This window comes from Puntigrus tetrazona, chromosome 17 (genome assembly GCF_018831695.1).
Source record: "Puntigrus tetrazona isolate hp1 chromosome 17, ASM1883169v1, whole genome shotgun sequence".
In the NCBI taxonomy this organism is placed as follows: Eukaryota; Metazoa; Chordata; class Actinopteri; order Cypriniformes; family Cyprinidae; genus Puntigrus; species Puntigrus tetrazona.
In genome coordinates this window covers 6,947,323-6,969,073 of record NC_056715.1, presented here as the reverse complement: position 1 = coordinate 6,969,073, position 21,751 = coordinate 6,947,323, and the positions used below count along the sequence as shown (strand labels likewise).

At 36.8% G+C, this 21,751-nt stretch overlaps 1 protein-coding gene across 4 annotated transcripts in view; it reads left to right on the top strand.

Annotated features, from left to right (window-relative positions):
• ank3a (ankyrin 3a) overlaps positions 1-21,751 on the top strand; it is a 73,553-nt gene that overhangs the window by 33,714 nt on the left and 18,088 nt on the right. For 3 of the 4 annotated variants that reach the window (XR_006252971.1, XM_043262304.1, XM_043262303.1), the window contains exons 23-39: positions 316-388; positions 759-797; positions 5,054-5,177; positions 9,695-9,797; positions 11,885-11,929; positions 12,208-12,317; positions 13,155-13,187; positions 14,673-14,897; positions 15,082-15,236; positions 15,350-15,561; positions 16,228-16,435; positions 16,717-16,813; positions 17,534-17,762; positions 18,120-18,245; positions 19,225-19,347; positions 19,631-19,680; positions 20,274-20,352. Coding sequence is in view for 3 of the 4 variants with exons in the window: in XM_043262304.1 (XP_043118239.1) it covers positions 316-388; positions 759-797; positions 5,054-5,177; positions 9,695-9,797; positions 11,885-11,929; positions 12,208-12,317; positions 13,155-13,187; positions 14,673-14,897; positions 15,082-15,236; positions 15,350-15,561; positions 16,228-16,435; positions 16,717-16,813; positions 17,534-17,762; positions 18,120-18,245; positions 19,225-19,347; positions 19,631-19,680; positions 20,274-20,310 (1,989 nt within the window). In the remaining variant the exon portion in view is untranslated. Of the gene's footprint in view, positions 1-315; positions 389-758; positions 798-5,053; positions 5,178-7,579; positions 7,592-9,694; positions 9,798-11,884; positions 11,930-12,207; positions 12,318-13,154; positions 13,188-14,672; positions 14,898-15,081; positions 15,237-15,349; positions 15,562-16,227; positions 16,436-16,716; positions 16,814-17,533; positions 17,763-18,119; positions 18,246-19,224; positions 19,348-19,630; positions 19,681-20,273; positions 20,353-21,751 lie in introns of all 4 variants that reach the window. The other variant, XM_043262302.1, reaches the window with a different exon arrangement.

The following is a 21,751-nucleotide window of genomic DNA, read 5'->3' as shown; positions in this document are numbered from 1 at the left end:
AAACTCTCTAAATGAATGTCTTTTTTCATTCTGTACATTATAATATTGTGATGCTTGAAATTCACTTGTAGGTTTTTAAAAAAAACAAAAAAACATTCCTATATATTTCTATAATATTTTGGTTATCAGCACTAACATAAAGTAATGATCTGCTTATTGGTATAAGCTAGAATTTGTACATCTGTACTGTATCATTGATTTAAAAAAACTTGTATTTTTAGTTGTGAAAGTTGTAAATATAATTGTTATTTATTTTTATGGAAGTTTACATAGTTTGAGGGACTCATATTTTGCATATTTTTCATTTTTGACCAGCCTGTAACTGAGAAACACAAGATCAATGTCCCAGAGACCATGAATGAATTCCTCGACATGTCTGATGATGAAGGTAATGCTGACTAAGTGCTGGTCTAAACACACACACACACACACACACACACACACACACACACACACACACACACACACACACACACATCCTTGGTGAACTATATTGGTTTATACTGCTGTAAAGAACTCTTTACTCTGCTATGACCATTTACACGCTGAATCAGTGAGGCAGTTGTTAAAATATTGTTTATATTTTATATTTAAATAGTTATTTTGACAGCTGCCCTCTAGCTTGCACCATGATCACTGGGCTAACACTATCTGCCATCATTACTCTGTGTGTGTGAGTGTATGTGTGAGAGAGAGAGAGAGAGAGAGAGAGAGAGAGTGTACATTTAACCTATTGCTGTGTACTGTATGTTTGACAGCTGTGAAAGATCATGAAGCTCAGGCTGATGGGGAAGAAGGTACACACTTCTGCAGTTCTGTTTTTTCCTCCCCTTTTTAATCATCCCTCGCTTCCCGCACACACTCGCTCGGCTTAGATGCGTTCCCTGTCGCCTGGCTTTGCAGCGCTATGTGTGTGTTTCGTCTGTATGCACAAAACCAGAGTGTGATTGCTGTGATTTCCTGTCTTTGCAGACTTGACATTCACACACAGTTTTTTTTTCATAGTTATAAAAACATATTTACAAATGGTCACACATAGAAATACAATAACAGATGCCCACAAAAGCCTGTATGTGACTCATACAGTTGCCTGGGATACAGTGAAGCTGGTGTCAGGAGGAGAAGAAAACACTCCACGTGTTGACTATGATGCCAAACTCTCTCTCTTGTCTCCTGGTGCAACGCTGAAATATTCATGAGCTTGATGTCCCTCATTGCACCCCTCTCCATGGTTACTCGGATGGATGAGGGTATACGGTTACCATGTGTGTCAGCAGATACGCTCACAATGCCGCAGGTGACACTGACTTGGCCCACAGGTGTCACCCCTCTACCTGAGAGAGAGAGAGAGAGACATGCAAAATGGAGAGGGATAGAGAGATAGTCTTGGAACATGACAAAGCAGTAAAATGCTGAAGTCTAGTGTTGAAACTGCTGGCTTAGCAGTATGCTGATAGGTAAAGTGTGCATTAGTGCATGTGTGTGTGTGTATTAAAAGCAGACGCCTATAATAGATCCATAGGTTATCCTGGAAGTTATCTGTGTAATCCCATCAAGCTGTGCATGAAGGTCTTATGTCGGTCAGAAGCAATGAACACTGCACCTTTGATCCCTGATCTGATTTTGTAACTCATACAGCTGTTTGTTATCATATTATGGTGAAGTCTACCTACATTTGTTGTTTTTATATTGCGCTGATTATATTTGCTTTACCCTAAACCTAGTCCTTCCTTGCAGAAACTTTTTGCATTTCTAGATTTTAATTAGGATAATTACGTACAGGGTTCCTGGACTTTCTAACCAGTGTTTTAGTATTATATATGTATAATACTCTTTATATATATATATTCGTAAATAATATATATTATTTAAAAATACTTTTCAGTATCATACCTTTTTGTGTTATTTATTTATTTGTAGATAATAATTTTATGTTTTCAGTTTTCATTTTAGTTTTAGCTTAATTTTTGATGTTGTTGTTGGTTTATTAGCTTTTGTTGTTTTAAAATATTACTGTTTGCTTTAATTTATCTTTATTTCCATTTTAGTCTTAGTTTAGTTTTAGTTTTTATTTTTATAGTTTTTTTTTTTTTAAAGTTGTTTACCAAGGGCAACATTTCTAATTTTGACTAGATATTGATTATTTATTCATAAATTATTTATTTAATTACACTTTTTAAATGCCTGGGCCATGGGAACCCCAGCATTTCTCTTACCCTGTATTTTCTCTCTTAAAAATATTCTCTTTATTAGGTCGTTTTCATTATTTTATCACAATGTAGTCAGTTTAATATCTTAATGGTGATATTTCCTGTATTAAATATCAAAGCCTGATGCGTCCCACGAACATCCAAGATCACAGTGCCTAGTTTAGCAAATTTCACACATGCTTAAAAGGAGATGTTGCGTGTATGCACTGTCAGTACAGTACTTAGAAGTGGGTGAACTTCCTTACAGTTATGTAATGTTCTTTAGAGCTTTGTAATGAGTCTATAGTGACTTTGAGTGAGTGTCTGAGAAGACCTTGACATCAACTGAGAAAAGACATTTATCTGTTCACAGAATGCTATTTTAGAAATATAATACTATATTAGAAAGATTCAACATTTATACAGACTGTCATTTTTGTATTTTGTACATACTATTAAGTATTTATTAATATTATTATTCATATCAAATATGATTTAAATGTATATTTATTTTATGCATTTGTTTTAGTTATCAGAGTCTGTTAGTTGCCATCTAACTTTATAAGCACTTTATAAGATTTAGGCAACACCTATGATTAGACGTAATGTAAACAGATTCAACAGGTTTCTTTGTGGTTATATCGAGAGATTTTTTTTTTTATAATATTTGACCCCTCAGAAGCACAGCATATATTAGAAAAGTGCTTGCACGGACTCCCTTCATTCTCTTGAGAGAACTATGTTGACAGTACTTGGTGTCTTATTACCACCTTGCACTTGCTGCTAGACCTGCAAAATCTTTAGCAACACACACACACACACATACACACACACACACACACTCGCACGCACACACTGGAGCTGTTCTGTTTCTGCGCGCGCGCGAGGCTGGATTGGAAAGAGAGCAGAGCTCCCCTGACATGTGAGAGCGCAGCTTTGGTAGATCCTCCTTCGCTTGACCCAGGCTGCCTTGTGGTTTAACTTTTACCGGGCGAATGAACGGATGTAAATCTCGCTCACACAGTGCTACGAGAGTTCTGGTCGACTCGGGACGACCGACTCTCACATGAGCACCCCGAATAGAGCCCTCATCATCAGTCTTTTTCTAGAAGGATACAGGCTTCACCTAAGAACTGAACAAATAATCGAAGGAATACGCTAATAACGGATATATCGGTGTCGGAGTGGGATATGGCAGCGCTTTTATGTGAGTGTTGAAGGACTGTCGCTGTGTCAGAATACTGCGGTGTTTTGGGGCTCTGCTGCATACAGCGTTCACCGGCTGGACGCCGCTCTGATATATTATTTAAATATGCACTTTTGAAACTCAGAATGGCGTCAACTACAGCGTCTTCTGTTTTTAGACAGGGTGACCTGCTAGTCTTTGTCATGACTGTTCGTTGTCATTAAGTCGGTACTGGAGTAGAAAGGTATTAGCGAGCCGGTTAGGGAAACGGAGGAGTTCAGTAGCGGGAGGGGAGGGGCTGCAGCACGGAGAGAGAAGACGAGCGAGAGTCGCGTTTATGAGAGATACGAAAAAGATGTTGGCCGTGTTTCAAAACCGTCAGAGCTGCCTACCTAGACGTCATTTTATGCAACATAGGCGAGTCCTTGTCTTATAAAAAATAACGATTGAAGCCTATGGAGCTGTTTACCAACGGCGCTATACAAAGTGTCTTGGTGGACAGCTAATGCATCCTTTGCTTTTTTAGAAGTGCTTTATTTTAAAAACCGCTGGAATGTATGATTTTATTCAACTTTGCAGGTTTAAATAGGCAGTTTAGTCTGTCTGATCATCTTAAAAGTGCACAAAAACCCATTGCATACTACAAAACCAGCATTAAGGGTCAGTTTTTTTCAGTTGAGATTTATACATCTTCTGAAAGCTGAATAAATACGCTTTTCTACTTAGGATAGAGCAATATTTGCCTGAGATGCAACTATTAGAAAATCTGGAATTCCACTGTGCAAAAAAAAAAAAAAAAAAAAAATCTAAATCTAAATATTAAGAAAATCAGCTTTAAAGTTGTCCAAATGAAGTTCTTAGTTATGCATATTACTAATCAAAAATAAAGTGATCATATAAAAATACATTTATGTTGTTAATTTTAACTCATAGAAGGTATTTTTAGTTATTGCTACAAATATACATATGTGACTTGTGGTTTTGTGGTTCAGGGTCACATTTAACTACTCGACATACTAGCAAACCGTCTTAGGTGACTTTTAACTGTTTGTTTGTTATAATTATGCAATAAAGTCACGAAATTCAAGTGATTTCCTGGTCTTACATGGTTTATGCTGGTGTCCCAGTTTGACCTGCATGAAAGTGGTCCAAACAGTCCATGCAGAGAAACTAGCAAACCAACCAGCCTTTGCTGGTTTTAGGTGTTTTGTTTAATCAGGTTTAAGAAACTCTTGGGGGTGAGATTGAAACTTGCTTCGTAGCAGAAGATGCAGTGGTGTCTGATGCAGCAGAACGTTTCTTCTATATGTCAGTGAAATATCGCCACCTGAGTTTCTGTTATTCAGGGTGGGACAGAAAAACACCCAGGTGTTACATGACATCGATTAATAATCTAGAAGCTGAGTGCTGGATGTTGCGTGACGCAAGAAGACAGTGTGATCCGGTTGGTTCACCCCACATGAGATGAGTTACAAATTATTACCATTGTGCATTCGAGCAAGACACTTAACCTCTGATTGCCCTAGCAAGACTGTCTTGGCAATAAAAATACTGTAAATCGCTTTGGGTTTTATTCAATTAGAGCAGCGTCGGGGAACTAATTGCCGCAGCTGCTGATAGGTCACCTTACCAGTTCACCTTCAAGTGAGCTCACCTTTGGCCTGTCTTATCCCTGCAGGTGAAGATGCAATGACCGGCGAGACTGAGAAGTATCTTCGGCCACAGGATCTGAGGGAGCTGGGCGATGACTCCCTGCCACAGGAGGGGTACATGGGTTTCAGTATTGGAGCCCGCTCTGCCAGGTAATAGAACTCATTTACATATTTTAGTGCTTGCTTGTTTGTGAAGCTGTTTATATCTTATGCTGATTCTCTATGAGTGGCAAATATATGTATTGCAGGTTATAACGGCATGAGCAGATGGCTATTTGGAGGTGTTTAGATGGATGATCATTTGGATAGGCTTAGGTTGTGGTGATCTACTGGTGTACTATAAAAGCATTACTATGTTCTTTGTGTATTGGCTTTTGGTCTGCATTAATAAAAGTTCTTAATGAATAGAAGGATGGTAGAAAACAGATGAGGAATGAGGGATAGTTAAATCCTGGTCAGATTCTTTGTACATTCAGTGCTGTCAGTCTTCACTTCCTCTTGTTTACTGCAAATAAACACTGGGATTTTAGTTTTCTGGAAACTGTTCTCACTATACAAATTCAACTCACCATGTGTCATTCAAGTTAAAGGGTGCATGACACAAGTGTTTTTAGATGACAGGAAAAACCTATGAGAAATTGTTGTGCAAATAACAGAAAAACACCTGTAGTACTTTTAGTGCAAACATTAATATTTAACAGTATTTAATATTTTAAAAGAGGTTACATCATGCAGCTATGCCACTTCAGCCAAAACCTATGCTTTACAGCTTAGCAACTTTTGCAGACTTCATAACTGTAGTTTCTGCCTCTGGTTTTTATCAAATACAAAAACAATGAAATGTTTTAAAGTTACAAAGGATTTTGAAACGGAGATATATGCACAAGATATAAAATAAATGAAACATATTGTCAGATAATAGATTCTGCTGATGACTAAGTTTATCTTAGCTTCAAGAAAGAACAGGACGCTCGGTCACTTCATGCATTTGTTTAATCATATTTGTTATGCATTTGGGTGTCCGTTTTCTAACTTGAAATTTAAATTTTTTATGTAATGTTTATATGTGGCCTGTACAACCTAATGCATTGATGCTGGCTCATATTGATGGACAATATGAACAAATTGAGTTCTTTTTCATGACTTATTGTGCTTAATAGCTGTATTTAACATGATGCATATCTTGTTCTGTATTTTCTCATTCGTGCATGTTTTTATCACTCTTATGCATCAACAACCATAAAGAGTACTGTGCAATGCAGATGTATATTTACATACCGCAAAATAAACAATATAGCAAAGCCTCTCTTACAGTAGACACTTTATAATATCATCACAGTGCATATCATCATACCGCTCAGCTCTATTGGCCAAGATGTGTTTTGTTTCTTCTCCTAAGTTGGTTTTGTAATCACATCCTTTATTTATGTTTATATATATATGTTTATCTGATTAGGAATAATACAAGTGACCAAGTGTAAATCCCTGCAGATCACAAAATTATATTATTATATCTAAAATGCTGTTTTACTCCTAAAAGTATAATGCTTTTCTAAAATGGTACCCTGTAGTACCTTATGTTACCATTGTAAGTTAATGAGAAACGTTTAAGGCACATCTGTGGAGTACATCCCGTTCTTTCAGTTATAAGGTCATTATTTGTTTATCGTGGCTGATGGATGATGAGCAGAGCAGGTGAGGGAGAGGTGGGTCAGGATGGAAAGGTACCACTCTTGCCATGCGAGCATTATGTGGCACAATGGAGCCTGATTTGTTCTTGTTATAAAGAACAGTGACTTCTGATTGGCTAGCTTTTGTGTGCCAGTGGTTATAGCGTTCGAGGACAGGGAATAAATGACTGAAAACAATTACATCATCACAGGGAAGGGAACGCTGAGTGACAAAGTCCGTGAAAAGTACGTGATTCTGTTTGTGTGAATGTGAAGGTGTGATCTGATGGATGCAGACCTTCAGTCTTTCATCGCCTTTAGTTATGATCGATCATTTCAGTTTTGTGCTCAGACCTCTAGTGTAGCTCAAAAGGGAAGAATTAGCTTTATGGTTTGCTGCATTTGGATATCGACACTGCGGCTTTCTGGCACAAGAGGCACTAAATAGTCAAATGTGAGTCAAATTAGCTGTATAGATTATTGGTATAATTACGTCATTTGCAAAGTACTCAGTATCCCAGCTGCTTAGCCAAGGTAAGACACACAGTTTCATGTCTGAAAATAAGTTTTCATTCCTTTTAGAAATATTTTTGCTGTTTGGATTTTTACTGTTGGAATTTAGATGATCTGTGGATGATATTCTACCCTACAGAGCTTCATATTTTCTGCCTCTTTGTTTTGTTAACATCAGCCTGGCATTGTTTGCTCTTACATAGGGCTACTGATGTTGATTGTTTTTACCAAACTCGCACCCAGTCCTGTCTAGGAGCACAACACATGCTGTGGCAGAGCCTCAGTGCCATGCTTAACTCTCACTGCTTCTGCCACGTTCAGTACATTTTACTCTCTTTTCTCTTTCTTGGCTTCTCTCACTTTCTCTAGCCCCAGGATAAGGTAAGAGTGATGTCTTTCTCTCTGCCTTTCCCTCTCTGTGCCTTTCGCCTTCTCTCTCCGTAGCTGTTGTTTCTGTCTCTGCCCCTTTCCATACGTACTACAACTCCCATCATGCCTCGCTCCACTGTGTCATCTGGTGCAGTGCGTTTCTGTGGAGTCTCATCCCTTTCATACACTGAGGCCTGAGCTCCTCGGCCTGATAGAACAAATTCATGCATCTCAACTGGAGTTTTGGTCTCTGAACTTCTCTTGCGTTGACGTTTTATTTGTTCTATCTGGCTCCGAAGCCAAACACGCTTCTTATCGATCTCACAAAAGCCACGGAACATTTTTGAAGGCGGTTTATAAATGCAAAAGATGTGAGGAGTGTTTTAAAACAACAGGAAAAGTGGGCAGTAGTTGTGTGTTGTGAAATATTGTGGTTTTAGATGTTACTGATGTCTGAAATTTTTAATGATTAATGTGCTAACTGTTATGTTTTGGTTGCTTTGTCAGTTTTTGTGTAGCATGGTGTGTGTTCATATATGTTGTGTTTTGCTATTGTTTCAGTTGTGTGGTGCTCTATGTAACATCCAGGGACAAAAGCTTCAAGCTGATCAGTCAGCAGTTGAAGCCAATTACTCTGTCACATCGCTGACGGCACATTTAATTGACCATTAGTCACCGCATTGATTGGAGGGCAATTTTATTGCAAAAATTTAAAATAGAGATGGTGTTCTGAGCTTGTTTGATTATGATCGCTATTTAATTTTAGATCGCTGTTGGTGTGTAGAGAAGCACAGAGAGGATGGATTCACACAGCTAGTTTGCAGAATGTTAGGTAGGACGCATATGATTAGGCATTATAGCTTAGGTTGTAGGTTGAGAGAACAAATATTTCTCTTAATTTTGTTTCAAATGCACACAGAGCCATGATACATCCTTGGCTGGCTCTGTTCACAGTGAGATCATTCATGCATAGCAAAGTAAAAAAAAAAGATAAAATAATGAAGAAAAAATAGGAAAAAAAGATAAGTTAATGCAGAGGATGAAAACGAGAAGAGAGTGTGCTGCAGAGAAGGGTGAGTCGGCTGCTTTAATGCTACAGAATCATAAAAACAATGCAGATCAGGACGAATGAAAATGAAGTGCAAAAGGATGAGAGGGAGAATTAGGAAGAGAGTTGTAAACTCATTCATCCAAAAACTAGCTCACAAACCGACATTGTTTCTTTCATAAACACACTCTCGTGTGCAGTTCTGCTGTGTACGCCTTCAGTACTGTACCTTTAAATCCTGCTGATTGCTGCAGAATTTTCAATCTCTCATACACACACCGTGCAGCCAACCCAAGACTGCTGTCCTGCAGAGGTCCAGGCATTTCTAAGAGCACTGCAGAAGGGCGCACACTCTCACAGTCGTAAATTTGATCTGAGCTGAAAAATACTTATTCAAAGTGTCAGTTTATAAGTGGTGCTGTTCCTCATGGATTATAGCTTTTTCAAAACCAGACGCAATAAGTGTTAAACCATGGCACATATCAAAACCTAAAAGTGTTAGTGATGTTGTACTTTTTTGTATTGTATCAGTAACACTAAAGTAGGGAACGCATTTTTACTATTAGCTAAGAGTTTTCCTTAAACTGTATATTTACTGCTTATTAATGGTTAGTAAGGTAGTGGTTAAGTTTAAGTAGGGTAGGATTAACAGATCTAAAATATAATCATGCAGAATAAGTCATTAGTGTGTGCTATATAAGAGCTGATAAACTGCTAATATGCTAGAAATAGATGTGCTAATAAGCAAGTAGTCAATAGTGACAATTGGTCTGTAAAATAAAGTGTTACCAATGTATCTGATTAAATAATTTTAATGTTATTGTTATAGTAATGTTGCCCATAGAACATCTCTTTTGTTTTCTTTGTACTCCCTCCTCTCTGTCCATCAGATATCCCCTTCTCTCTTCTCCTCTGTGAAAGGTTTAATTTTGTTCTCCCTGGATGTTGCATGTTGTAATTTTTGTGTTTTTGTTTTGTTTATGTTCGTTCGTCCCTTTTTGTGCGTCTTTCGCTTTCCTGTGTGTCTGTGTCTGCTTGTACCTGTGTGAACTTCTTACACACTCCAGTCTGCGCTCCTTCAGCTCAGACAGGTCCAACACTCTGAACAGAAGCTCCTTCGCTCGGGACAGCATGATGATTGAAGAGATACTGGCACCCACCAAAGACACGGTAAGAACACCCACTCTGTGGCTTTCACTGTCTTGTTTTTATTCTGTGCTGTAGCCGCTTGTCCACCATCGGGCCAAACCGTTATTATAGCTTTATAGTTTTCTCAGGCATATACGGTTACGGGAATGGTTTAATTTTCTACTGCGGGTTCGATAACAGAGCTTGTAATCCAGATGCATCAGCTGTTGCCTTGGTAACTTAAGTGTTTACAGATAGTATGAGATGTAAATAGTGGGTGTGTTAATGGAGAATGATCAGATATTTCTGTTTACTTCACTCAAATAGCACACTATGCTAGCTAAAGAGGGAAGCTGGTAGCCAGGCAACCAACAAGTGACCAATCCCGAGTGGCAACGTCACTGCACTCAGTTTACCAACACAGTTCAGCACTGTTAGCCAACCATGCTGAAGATTTTGGGCTGAGAATAGTTTGTAATCGTGCCATGCTGAACCAAGCTCAAGTGGAAATGTAACTGTATCTATTTCTTACCATTCTTAGAAAAGTTTGTCGTAAAGGTGGAAAAGCGGCTGTGTTTACTCTGCACCATACTTCCAGAAAGCACATACACTACTGTGGTGTTACAAACCCTAGTTAGCTTTCTTCATAGGCAGCATTTTAAGGTGCCTTTATCCTTAGTAATGATGGCAATCCCAGAATACATGAATACATCAAAAATGGTGGATGAAGTAAAGAAATTAGATTCATAATAAGTGTATTATGTGTATTATTATTATTATTATTATTATTATATATAAATACATTGAATTATCTTTTTATATTTTAATTTATATTATATTTAATTTAAACAAATTTATATTTAATTTTAGTTGTGCTTTTATTTGATTAGTTTATGTGTTTTCAATATTCTTGTTTTCAACTTCAATTCAGTTCAGTGTTTTCTTAACACTTTCTTAATATTTATATATATCATTACACATTTTATCAGGTTTACTTAATAATAATAGCTGTTTAGAATTGATTGTAAATATACTTCATTTATTCAGTATTGTACATTTCTGCTGTATAAGCATTACTTGGACAATCACCTCTGTAATGTAGAAACCATAAAGCAGCTTTGAAATGGTATGTATTGTGAAAATCTCATAAAACATAAATTTAATTAAATTCGGTACTGAAAAATATGATGTATTTTGCCACAGATGTGGCAAATACATGTTTTGTGTGTGGGCCACTGCACCGTTATATGAAAAAACATGGACTGATCAGCACTAGAAATTAGCTGACATACAAAAAATAAATGAAGAATTTATTCACCTTAACCCCGTACACAAAAAAGGCCATAGATTTATTTTTTTAATTCCATTTATTCTCTGGCTTTCTTCCTACAATTGCACAAAGTCCAGTCAGAACTTTCTAAAACACAGCAAAATGTATTTTTTTTGGATCCCATGAGGTTTACAAAAGCCTCAGCACAAACACACTCTTCTGTTCTGTCCAGAGTCACATTCTCATTTCCAAATATGTCAAGCATTTTCGTTTTCTAAAAGTACCTTTATATAAACTCTTATTAGACTACAAGTCTCAAGTCAAGAGTTTATTTAAAGGTACATTTATAAATCGAAAATGCTTGACCTCGATCTATCCTTAAACAGTTGGATAGACACTGGGCAGAAGGACAAAGAGAGTGAGCATGATGGAGAGTCAGACTTGGACTCTGTCAGGCTTTTCCATTTTGTGCTTTCCTGCTCTTTCCAGTATTCAGACTAGACTCCTGCAATTGTTCAGTTCTTAAAGAAAACAGAGATGTAGTTACTGGTGGACTAATTTTATTTAATTTTTTAATTGATGCTTCATATACATGCTAAATGAAAACAAAGCCATTAATCTTTACTAAAAAATAACTGTTATGAGGTCAGTATTGCCTCTAGAGTGAAGTATATGACCTTGTTCATGGGAACATGGAAGAGTGCAGTACTGCATAATAAAGTGCTTTTATTTTTGATAAAGTAATTTTTGGGATTCTTTCAAGTGTTTAATTTGGGTTTGGTCATATCACAAAGTTTTAAACAACGTGAGAGAAACACTTCACAGTATATCTATTTTCTCTCTCTTTGTTTGGCTTCAGGGTGTATTTAAAGATATTTCCTACATGGTGGACCCTCAGAATAAGGTACAGGTCCCTGATCGTGGCCATGCTAGATCATCTATCTCCATCAGAACGAAACACTCAGAATACAAACACACTTTTTTTTTCATTTATTCGCTCATCTGTATTTGTGTGTTTTTGTTTGTTCAGAGAGGTTTGCTCCGCCTCCATCTGCTTTTTTTTCTTGGTGATTGTCCCGTTTTAAGCCATGTTTCATCCAGATGCATCATCATCATGTTTCCAAAAACGTTGTTTCATATAAATATTTATATATACATTTTTATATATGGATGTATTTACAGCATCTTGCTGTTACTCGTGAATACAACAACGAGTGTATGCGGCGGTACAGTTGGACCCCTGATACAGTGGACCACTCACATAACACTGTCTGCAGTCCTGTGCATTCTGGGTAAGAATATTTTTTTTGTGTTTAGGTTGATTAACAAACACATTAGTAACCACAACATTTAATATATTTTGATTCTTTATGATGTGTATATACACTATAATTCAAAAGTTTGGGGTTGGTAAGATTTTTTAATTCTCTCTAATTGGCTGATATGTTGCTTAAGGAAAATATTATGATCAATTTAGCATACATAATGAATAGAACATGGAAAAGAACATATATTTGAAATATAAATCTTTTAAAACATTATAAATGTCTTTACTATTGGTTTTAATCAATATAATGTATCCCTGCTGAATAAAAAAGTCTCTCTGACCCCAAACTGTTGAATAGTAGTGCTCAGTCCTCCTTATTTTTTCACATTTTTATTTACAGTTAATTTTAGAAGACAAAAATGTGTTGTTTTTTCTATTAGTGGCACCAGATGAATTCTGTTAGAATTCCCATTGATCTCTTTGCTGAGACGTATTGCTTTTGACCACCTAGATTTCCTTAGGGGGGATTGAGCACCTCATTGGCTTATAATGATACCATTTATGATTGAAGGAAGATGATTTAATCCAACCAGTTTGCCAACATGATGCTGTTTTGGGCAAGCATGTGAAAGGCTTCTCATTGGCTTCATAAAGCACATTTTGATTTCCTTTAGTTCCCTCCCCCACACTTTCTGCTACATTGCACATAAGATCTGATTTTTGACATCAGCTTCATGTCTTTCCTACATGTATGTCAGCTTTTTTACCATGACAACAACTGTAATAATGAATGTTGTTTATTTTTTTTACCTCCTGCTGTTCTTCTGTTCTTTTTTCTTTTCGTCAATTTTTCCTTTTGCAGCCCTTCCTCCCCGCTTCCTCAGTATGACTCCAGGTGAAAACTGAGTCCGGTGACATCACTCTTTCTATAGCTTTCTGTCCTGTCTTTTCCCTCTATTTTTCATCTGTCCTCTCCTGTTTTCTTAAACTCTTTATCACTATCCTGCTCTCTGGTGTTTTATTCCCTGTTTTATCTCCTCATCTGTGTGAGTGCTCCTCCACACTGTGTGTTTAGCCGGTCTTTGGGAAATGGACCTCATCTCATGCAGAAATCAGCAACTTCAGCACAGTCATAAAATAAATTCCAGATCACTTATTACAGACACTAGTCCCACCATCAGCACATTGAGCACTTTGTGATGAAAGAGAGTTTTTGTAATGTTCTTCATTTCACAGTTTGAAATTACTTGTTAAAGCTGCACCATTTCATCAGTAGGACTGGGCGATAAATTGAAAATTAAAAGTATATTGCATTTATTAATTCACTGCTCTAATTTAAGAGGTTGATTATTGTGTGTGCCATTTATCAATAATGTTCCTGTAAAACATGTGGGTGGCATATCTGATGTAGTAAAAATATGTTTTATTAAATAGATAGGTTTTGATTTACTTATTCTTTGAAAACATTTTTTTGGACAAAAGGAAAAAAAAGGAAAGCAAATGCATCAGAACACAGTAAAGACTTCTGCTTTGTTACAAACAAATTCTATTCAAAATAAAATATATTAAAACAGAAAACAGACTTTTAAATTATAATAATAATCCTCGTAGTATTACTGTTTTCTTTGTATTTTAGACACTAAAAATAGACACTATTGGTAGTTTTAATTCATTGAATGTCACCAATATGTTGACATGCCAGTTGTTATTAAAAAAAGCTTGTTTTATCTCCCAGTCCTTTTCATCAGCGTTAGGATCTCATATATGTGTAACAAACACACAATGGCAGTGCATATGCACATACAAATTGCATTTAACTCACATTAACAGATAATGGGTGATTTGGGTTTTCTTGTCCACCTGTGGAGGTGCTTTTGGTCACACTGTTGATCACTGATCACTGCTTCGAAACAATTGATCTTGGCAGTAAACAGCATATTATTTTCAGCTTTCCAAACCGAAAGTCGTGAGTACAGTGACTATGGTAATATTTTGGTAAGTCAATATTGAAGGAATCCCTGTAGAGGTGTCTCTGCTGCTGTTGTATGAGGGACAAAATGCTGCCAGGTTTAACAGCTCGAAGCACTGCCACTCTTTTTAATTGTTTTTCCTCCGTGTCGAACTAAATGGTCTCAATCTCTCTCGCTTTAATGGTCTGTTCTCGCTTACTGTTTCTCCTCCTTTTTGTTTCTGCTGAGACCTTTCCCTTCTCCCTCCCTCTCTCTCTCTTACCACGTGTGTTGGGTGTACAGTGATCACAGCATGGGAATCGTCTCTCACTTGTTCGTGTCTGTGTAGTGGGGTTAGCGTTGTGTCCCTCTTTCTTTCTTCATCTGCTTCCTTCTTTCTCTTCCGTTAATCCTTTATTCTCCTTATTTAGGTTCCTGGTGAGTTTCATGGTGGACGCTCGGGCCGGGTCAATGAGAGGAAGTCGTCATGATGGGATGCGTATCATCATTCCACCCAGGAAGTGTCCAGCACCGACGCGAATCACTTGCCGCCTAGCAAAGAGACACCGCCTAGCATACCCTCCACCTATGGTGGAGGGAGAGGGTCTTGTGAGCAGGCTGGTGGAGATGGGACCAGCCGGGGCACAGTTTTTAGGGTAAGAGTTCTTCTTTGGTGGCTTAAATGATTTGTAGTTACATAATTTTGGCCTGATTGCATTAGTTTTTAACTTTTTTTGATAAAAAGGTTGATGGTGAATGAGTTCAGATTGAGTAAAGCCAGGATTGCAATTTCCCATCTTTTTAGTGAATTCTCCTCTTATTGTCTATATTTCATTTCAGGCCTGTGATAGTTGAAATTCCTCATTTCGGCTCTATGCGTGGAAAGGAGAGGGAGCTGATCGTCCTACGCAGTGATAATGGAGAGACCTGGAAAGAACATCATTATGACTGTAAAGTGATGGAGCTCACCTCAATCCTCAATGGCATGGATGAGGGTAACGTACAAATGACATAACTAAAACTAATACTTCAGACTAATACGGTTTTTATTAAGTACCTCTTTAAATCTTTATATGTTGTTTATTTGTGTTTTCATATTTAATTACAGAGATGGACAGTCTAGCAGAGCTGGAGAAAAAACGCATCTGCCGCATCATCACAAAAGATTTCCCACAGTACTTTGCGGTGGTGTCACGCATCAAACAAGAAAGTGATTACATGGGACCAGAGGGTGGAGTCCTGAACAGTGAGGCAGTTCCCATGGTGAAGGCTGCCTTTCCCCAGGGAGCGCTCACGAAGAAGATTCGAGTTGGACTACAGGTACTGTATAAGGACTTATCAAGATGGTCATTATTTGGTCGAGGTTTTGTATTTAGTTAAATTTGTTTTTATTTTATAGAATACCTGAAAAAATTAGGGAATTTTAAAATTGTATTTTCTATAGTAAATTTCTGTTATTGGTTGTTTTTTATATTTGTTATAATATTTAGCAAGCTACATATTGATCTTGTGGAGTTTGTATAGATAGCCATAATGATTTTTTGTTTACTGGTGATTTTATTCTTTCAAATTTAAGCAGTTTACATAAAACTAACCTGTCTTATCATCTCAAGGGGATTATTCTTTCTCTCTATCACATATTGTACGTATTGTAGACTACAGTGTTTTCTCACAGAACACAGACATAATAGAATAGCATCTATTCTTTGGACAGTAACTTCCAGCAGTGATCAGGATACATTTCTTAGTAAACATCTCATGACCATAGCATAGAAACTGAGAGTATATACATTTTACACAAGAAAAAAGTCTATGTCAATAACAGGCTATATACATTCCAGGATGATTATTTAGCTGCACATTCCAAGAGTGGTTATGCAAAATGTACATGACATGGACCAAAAAAATATCATTGATTCATAAAAATATTAATCTGTTTTTTTTTTCTCCTGATCATTATACCACTTTATTCTGTATCTTTCTCAGGCTCAGCCTGTGCCAGAAGACATTGTGCGGACTATCACTGGCAACCGTGCATCCTTTAGCCCGATTGTAACCGTGGAGCCCAGAAGGAGGAAATTCCACAAGCCTATTACAATGACAATCCCTGTGCCGCCCAGAGCCAAAGAGGCTGTTGCTAATGGACGCAAAGGAGAGCCTGCCCCCTGCCTTAGACTACTCTGTAGCATTACAGGCATGTGAATAGTTTGTGTGTGTATTTTAAATGAAATATGGAAAATGACAGCTTGTCATGGCCAAATGAAAGTTTGCACGTTATTTGAGATGCCCCATCTAAATTATTATTCAATGTTTGTGTTTACATTGGTGTACACCGAGTTAAAAATCTGGAAAGTATGAGATAAAACATGCATTTTACAAGTGAAATGAAATTTCACATTAACAAAGTATTACTCAACAAAGTATTGTGGTAAAAGTGATTTGCAGCACCGGTGTTCAAAACCGTTTTGTTTTTAGGTGGAACATCCCCTGCACAGTGGGAAGACATCACTGGGACCACTCCGCTCTCCTTTGTCACAGACTGTGTTTCCTTCACCACAAATGTGTCTGCCAGGTTAGTCTCAGCTGATGCTTTGGAGTGGGGGACGGTGGAAGATCTCTGCCCTAGATTAAATGATATCATTTTAATCATGTTCATCTGCACATCCACAATGTCGGATGCTGATTGAACTCAAATATGGCTGCAGACTGTGGCCTGGAAAAAAGAGTGAAAAAGAGGGAGAAAACGAAAGGACAGACACCTTTTCTATAAACATTGTGAGAACATCGCTCATGTTTTTGCTCAAAATCTATCTAAATTAGATCATTCACATTTTGTCAGTGTAAGTTTATTACAAAAATGTTCTTGAAATCAATCGTTAAAATTGATTAACTGGATAAGTTCAGATATGTGCAAATCCTTTCAGCAAGTAAACCTTTATATATTGTAGTATGGATTTTAAGTGTTGTCTGTTGTCTAAATATGCAAGCCTCTACAGACATAGTTTGCCTTTTGCATTTAACATTTTGTCTATGAACATTTAGAACTGATTTGCGGCCCGTTTTTGGGTTTCAACCAACCTGAGCACCATTCTTATAAACATGCAGTGTTTATGTCAGTGTTAAAGACAACTGACTAAAGATTTTGTTTCTGTAACTTCTATCATGTAAACATCTTAGAACTGAGGCTTCCTGTCCCGTGGAGTTGTAACAGAAAAAGTAAATATTTGTGAAAATTTGAGAATTGTACAGGATTTTTCTTATTCTAGGTAAATTCTTTCCACTGCTTTTGTAGATTTTGGTTGGCAGACTGTCAGCAGATCAGCGAGACTGTGGGTTTAGCATCTCAGCTGTACAGAGAGCTGATCTGTGTTCCGTACCTGGCCAAGTTTGTGGTGTTTGCTAAAATGATCGACCCCATAGAGACCCGCTTGCGTTGCTTCTGCATGACTGATGACAAAGTCGACAAAACTCTGGAGCAGCAGGAGAACTTTGAGGAGGTGGCAAGGAGCAAAGACATTGAGGTGCGCCACTGTAACTCACACACTAGTCTACACACATGCACAAACTAGTCTACACACATGCACACACTATGCACACGTTCACATAAATAATTAACTTTGAACACTCTGTGTTTGGAAACAGTGAGTCATGAGTTTGTGAATATTCTTGTGAATATACACACAAAGGGAAAAAAACACAACAGAACATGTACCAACAAACTTTTTTCCTCTGTAATTCACAGTCCATTTTAATGTAAACACCCACACGCTTATATTCTCCAGTATTCAAGCACAATAAAATTTCTGATCATTCACTGACATCATATATATATATATATATTATAACTGCTAATGAATTGTATTTCATTCCTTTGGCAGATTTTGGAGGGTAAGCCCATTCATGTAGAATGCTACGGCAACATTACTCCTCTGGCAAAGAGTGGTCAGCAGCTCATCTTCAACTTCTATGCCTTCAAAGAGAACCGACTCCCATTCAATGTCAAGGTTTGAGAGACTTTGGCCTAATTCTACTCGGTTACTAAAAGAAAATGTTTTTTGATGACAAAAATTACATTTCCGCACCCTCATGTTGTTCTAAAACAAAAACACAAAAACACAAAAGATAATTTGAAGAACTGTAATAGTTCACCCAAACATGAAAATTCTGCCATCATTTACTCACCCTTAAGGGAAAATATTTTGAAAAAAGCTTGTAGCCAGGTTTGCAGCCATTTTTTTTCCTAGTATTGAAGTCAAGGGTGACCAAAACAGCCTGGTTACAACATTTTTCAAAATATATTATGAATATATGCTCAGCAGAACGAAGAAACTCATACAGGTTTGAAACTACCTTAGGGTGAGTAAGTAATTTTTAAACCAAACAGTTGTTGGTCCCCATTGACTTCAATAGTAGAGAATGAAATACAATTACAATACAAATATTTTATTTATGTTCAACATAAGAGAGAAACTAATACAGGTTTGGAAAGACCTCATGGTGAGTAAATGAAAACAAATTTTTTATTTTTGTGTGAACTATTCCTTTAAGCATGCACATACAGAATTTCAGTAAAAAAAAGATTTCAAGTAATCCAGCTGTAAAGTTAAATCTGAATATTGAAATGTTTTATTTAAAAATTTACCCTATTGATCGGAGATATAAAGTGAAGTTATGTTTTTTTGCTGCATTGTACTGGCGAATGCCTTGGACATTGTACTGATATGCAAACGTTTTCAGCTATCAGTGGCATTGAAAAAATGACCTATTCATAGTCAGACATAAATTATTTATTCCATGAGCAAAAGTGTCCTATAACAGGTATAGCTAAAGTGTTCTATAATTTGTGTTTGGCTGGTCATGTGACCACAAAATAACAGCCCCCAAATAAAGCAGCATTTATTAGACTACTGATATGACTGGAGATATATGCAAAGACTAAAGACTTTTGTCATGCTATGTTGTGTATGTGGATGTGTTTTGTAGGTCAGAGATATGGGCCAGGAGCCGTGTGGGAGAATCTCATTCCTCAGAGAACCTAAAATCGCAAAAGGCCTGCCACAGAGTGCAATTTGCAACCTTAACTTTTCACTGCCAACACACAGGAAGGTAAGAACAGACAAAAACATGACGTGCAATATTTTCTCTAGTGTTATCTGGAGTCTATTGAACATTTAAACATGTCTCAGAGCTATTTGTGTTGCTGCTTTAGCTGTAACTTTGTTTTGCCTTTCTTTTTGTCTTGCTCTTTTTTAATCTCTCTGCATCTGCATTTATTATCTTTTCTATTCCTTTACTGTCCTCTTTCCATTCTTTTCTCTTACTTCTCTTTCCAATGCCATCTTCACCTACTCACCATCTTCGGCTGCTGCTGCTCCATTATGTATTGCTGCAATGCACCGTGGGAAATTTTAGGAAATGGAGTCGGATCCTGATGATGAGGTACTTATTTCATAACTTGTCCACCTTTGCCTTTAATGTGGTGCTTATGTGATCATTCGCTTATTTATGTGATTGGTTAAAAGCTTTTGTACCAGCTCCTGTCATTGGTCAGGCAAGTGCATGACTTCTTTTTGTGTTTATGAGTATATTTAAAGCGTTGTGTTATTTTGTGGCTTGGTGGAGACATTTTTCACATATCTCCTTTGCAGATTTAAGTTTTATTTAATTTTATTTTAAAGTTAAGCAATTAGGCAGTTTCACTGGAAAATACCAACCTTTCACATTGTTAGCAAATGGGCTGTGCTTGTCTAGTTGACCCTCTCTCAGGAGACCACATTTCAAAGTGAAATGAAGCACAACATTCCTTAGAGAAACTGAAGCAATTGAAATACTTTACTGATATCCTAAAATAAGTTTACCACATGAATTAATTTCTTCAAAAGATGCACTGAAAAAAATCTGGACAAACATAGATACAGTGCTTTCAAAACAATCATAAGGAAGTTGTACATGTTAGACTTTTAAAAGATCATTGCAGTACGATTTTTGTCACTTTGTTCTTACATAGGATTTTTACTTTTGTGTTATTGCAGAATGACAAAGATCGACGACATACCTTTGCTTCATTAGCATTGCGAAAGCGATACAGCTATCTGGCCGATCCAGCATCCAGTGAGTCCTACATTTTCTTTATTCTTGAAACATCAACATGACATAATCACACAGTCCAAGTTTCACACATAAACAGGCATCTTATACAGGCATATATGAAGTCACCTATTACCATTTTCAAAAACAGAACTGCCGGTATATAATGTCTGTGTACATTAGTCATAAAGTTTCATTTGTTTGCTTGCTTTTTTTGCCTTCTCTTTTTTACTTTTGTTATGAATATAGTTTTCTTTGTTCCATTGTTTCACATTTCATATGATTTGCTACCACATTGTCTATACAGGTTTTGTATTGCTGAATGTGTTTTTAAATAAATTCATCATCATTATTTGTTGTCGTTGTTTGTTTAATTTTCAAAAGTAGACACTTATAATTGGTTCTGATGAAAAAACATGAATTCAGTATCAGTACTCAGTACTTGCTTTCTTATTCATTAAAATTCATTCAAATTATCTACCTTGTAATTGGCCAGTTTATCTGCTTGTTGTCATATAAGGATCAGTGAAAGTAGGTTGTCACAATACCAAAATGTCAGTAGTCAACAGCATTAGTGCAATTTTTAAATAATAAATTTAATATATATATATTCTATAAATGAGACTGTCATTCAAAAAATAGTTGTACCGTTTTTTTGCCTTGTAGGCCTAACTTGGTGTTTATGTTCGATTGTAGATTGTTTATTAAATGTATTAAAGTTGCCCAGCTGTGATTGGTGAGTGTTTTTTCTTTACCATTTTCTTTTTTAGTATTGATGATATAATAAATTGTGACAGTTCTATTAAGGGCCTTTTTTACACAGGACGCGACAGTCATAAGTGTCTATTGCTTTATTTATTTAGGAAATACAAATGTGATTTGTTGTTTGTAACTATGGTAAACTCCACTCCCAGACTGCGATGCAAGCACCGCCTTAAACAGCAAAAAAATCTTCCACTATGAGAAAAAGTGGCCGCCGTGCGGGCGATTCCAGTTTTGCTGCTTCCTGTGTGAAAGAGCCTTCAAACTGCAAAAAACTAGTGCACAGATCGATTTTGACAGGAATCTTATTAACTCCATATAAATTCACTCTGTACTCAGGATTTCATACCTAAACACTGGTACTTTTGACATCCCTAAGCAGAAGTGAATACACAATTAAAGCATCTTAATCATTTTATATGAACATATTTTCAGAACATTTTGAGAACATACTTGTCTTATTTAAGTGCCTTATATTTTTTCCCATCATTTTGCATCTCCATCCATTTGCCACAGGCATGAGATAATTTTTTTTTTTTATTTGTTTCACTTTTCATTGTCAAAAGCCTCTACAGTTTCAGTATTTCCACTGCTGTTTGTTTTTGGATTTATCTCCTGACTAAATCTTTCTTGTTTCTCTTTTCTCTCTTATTTAACTATT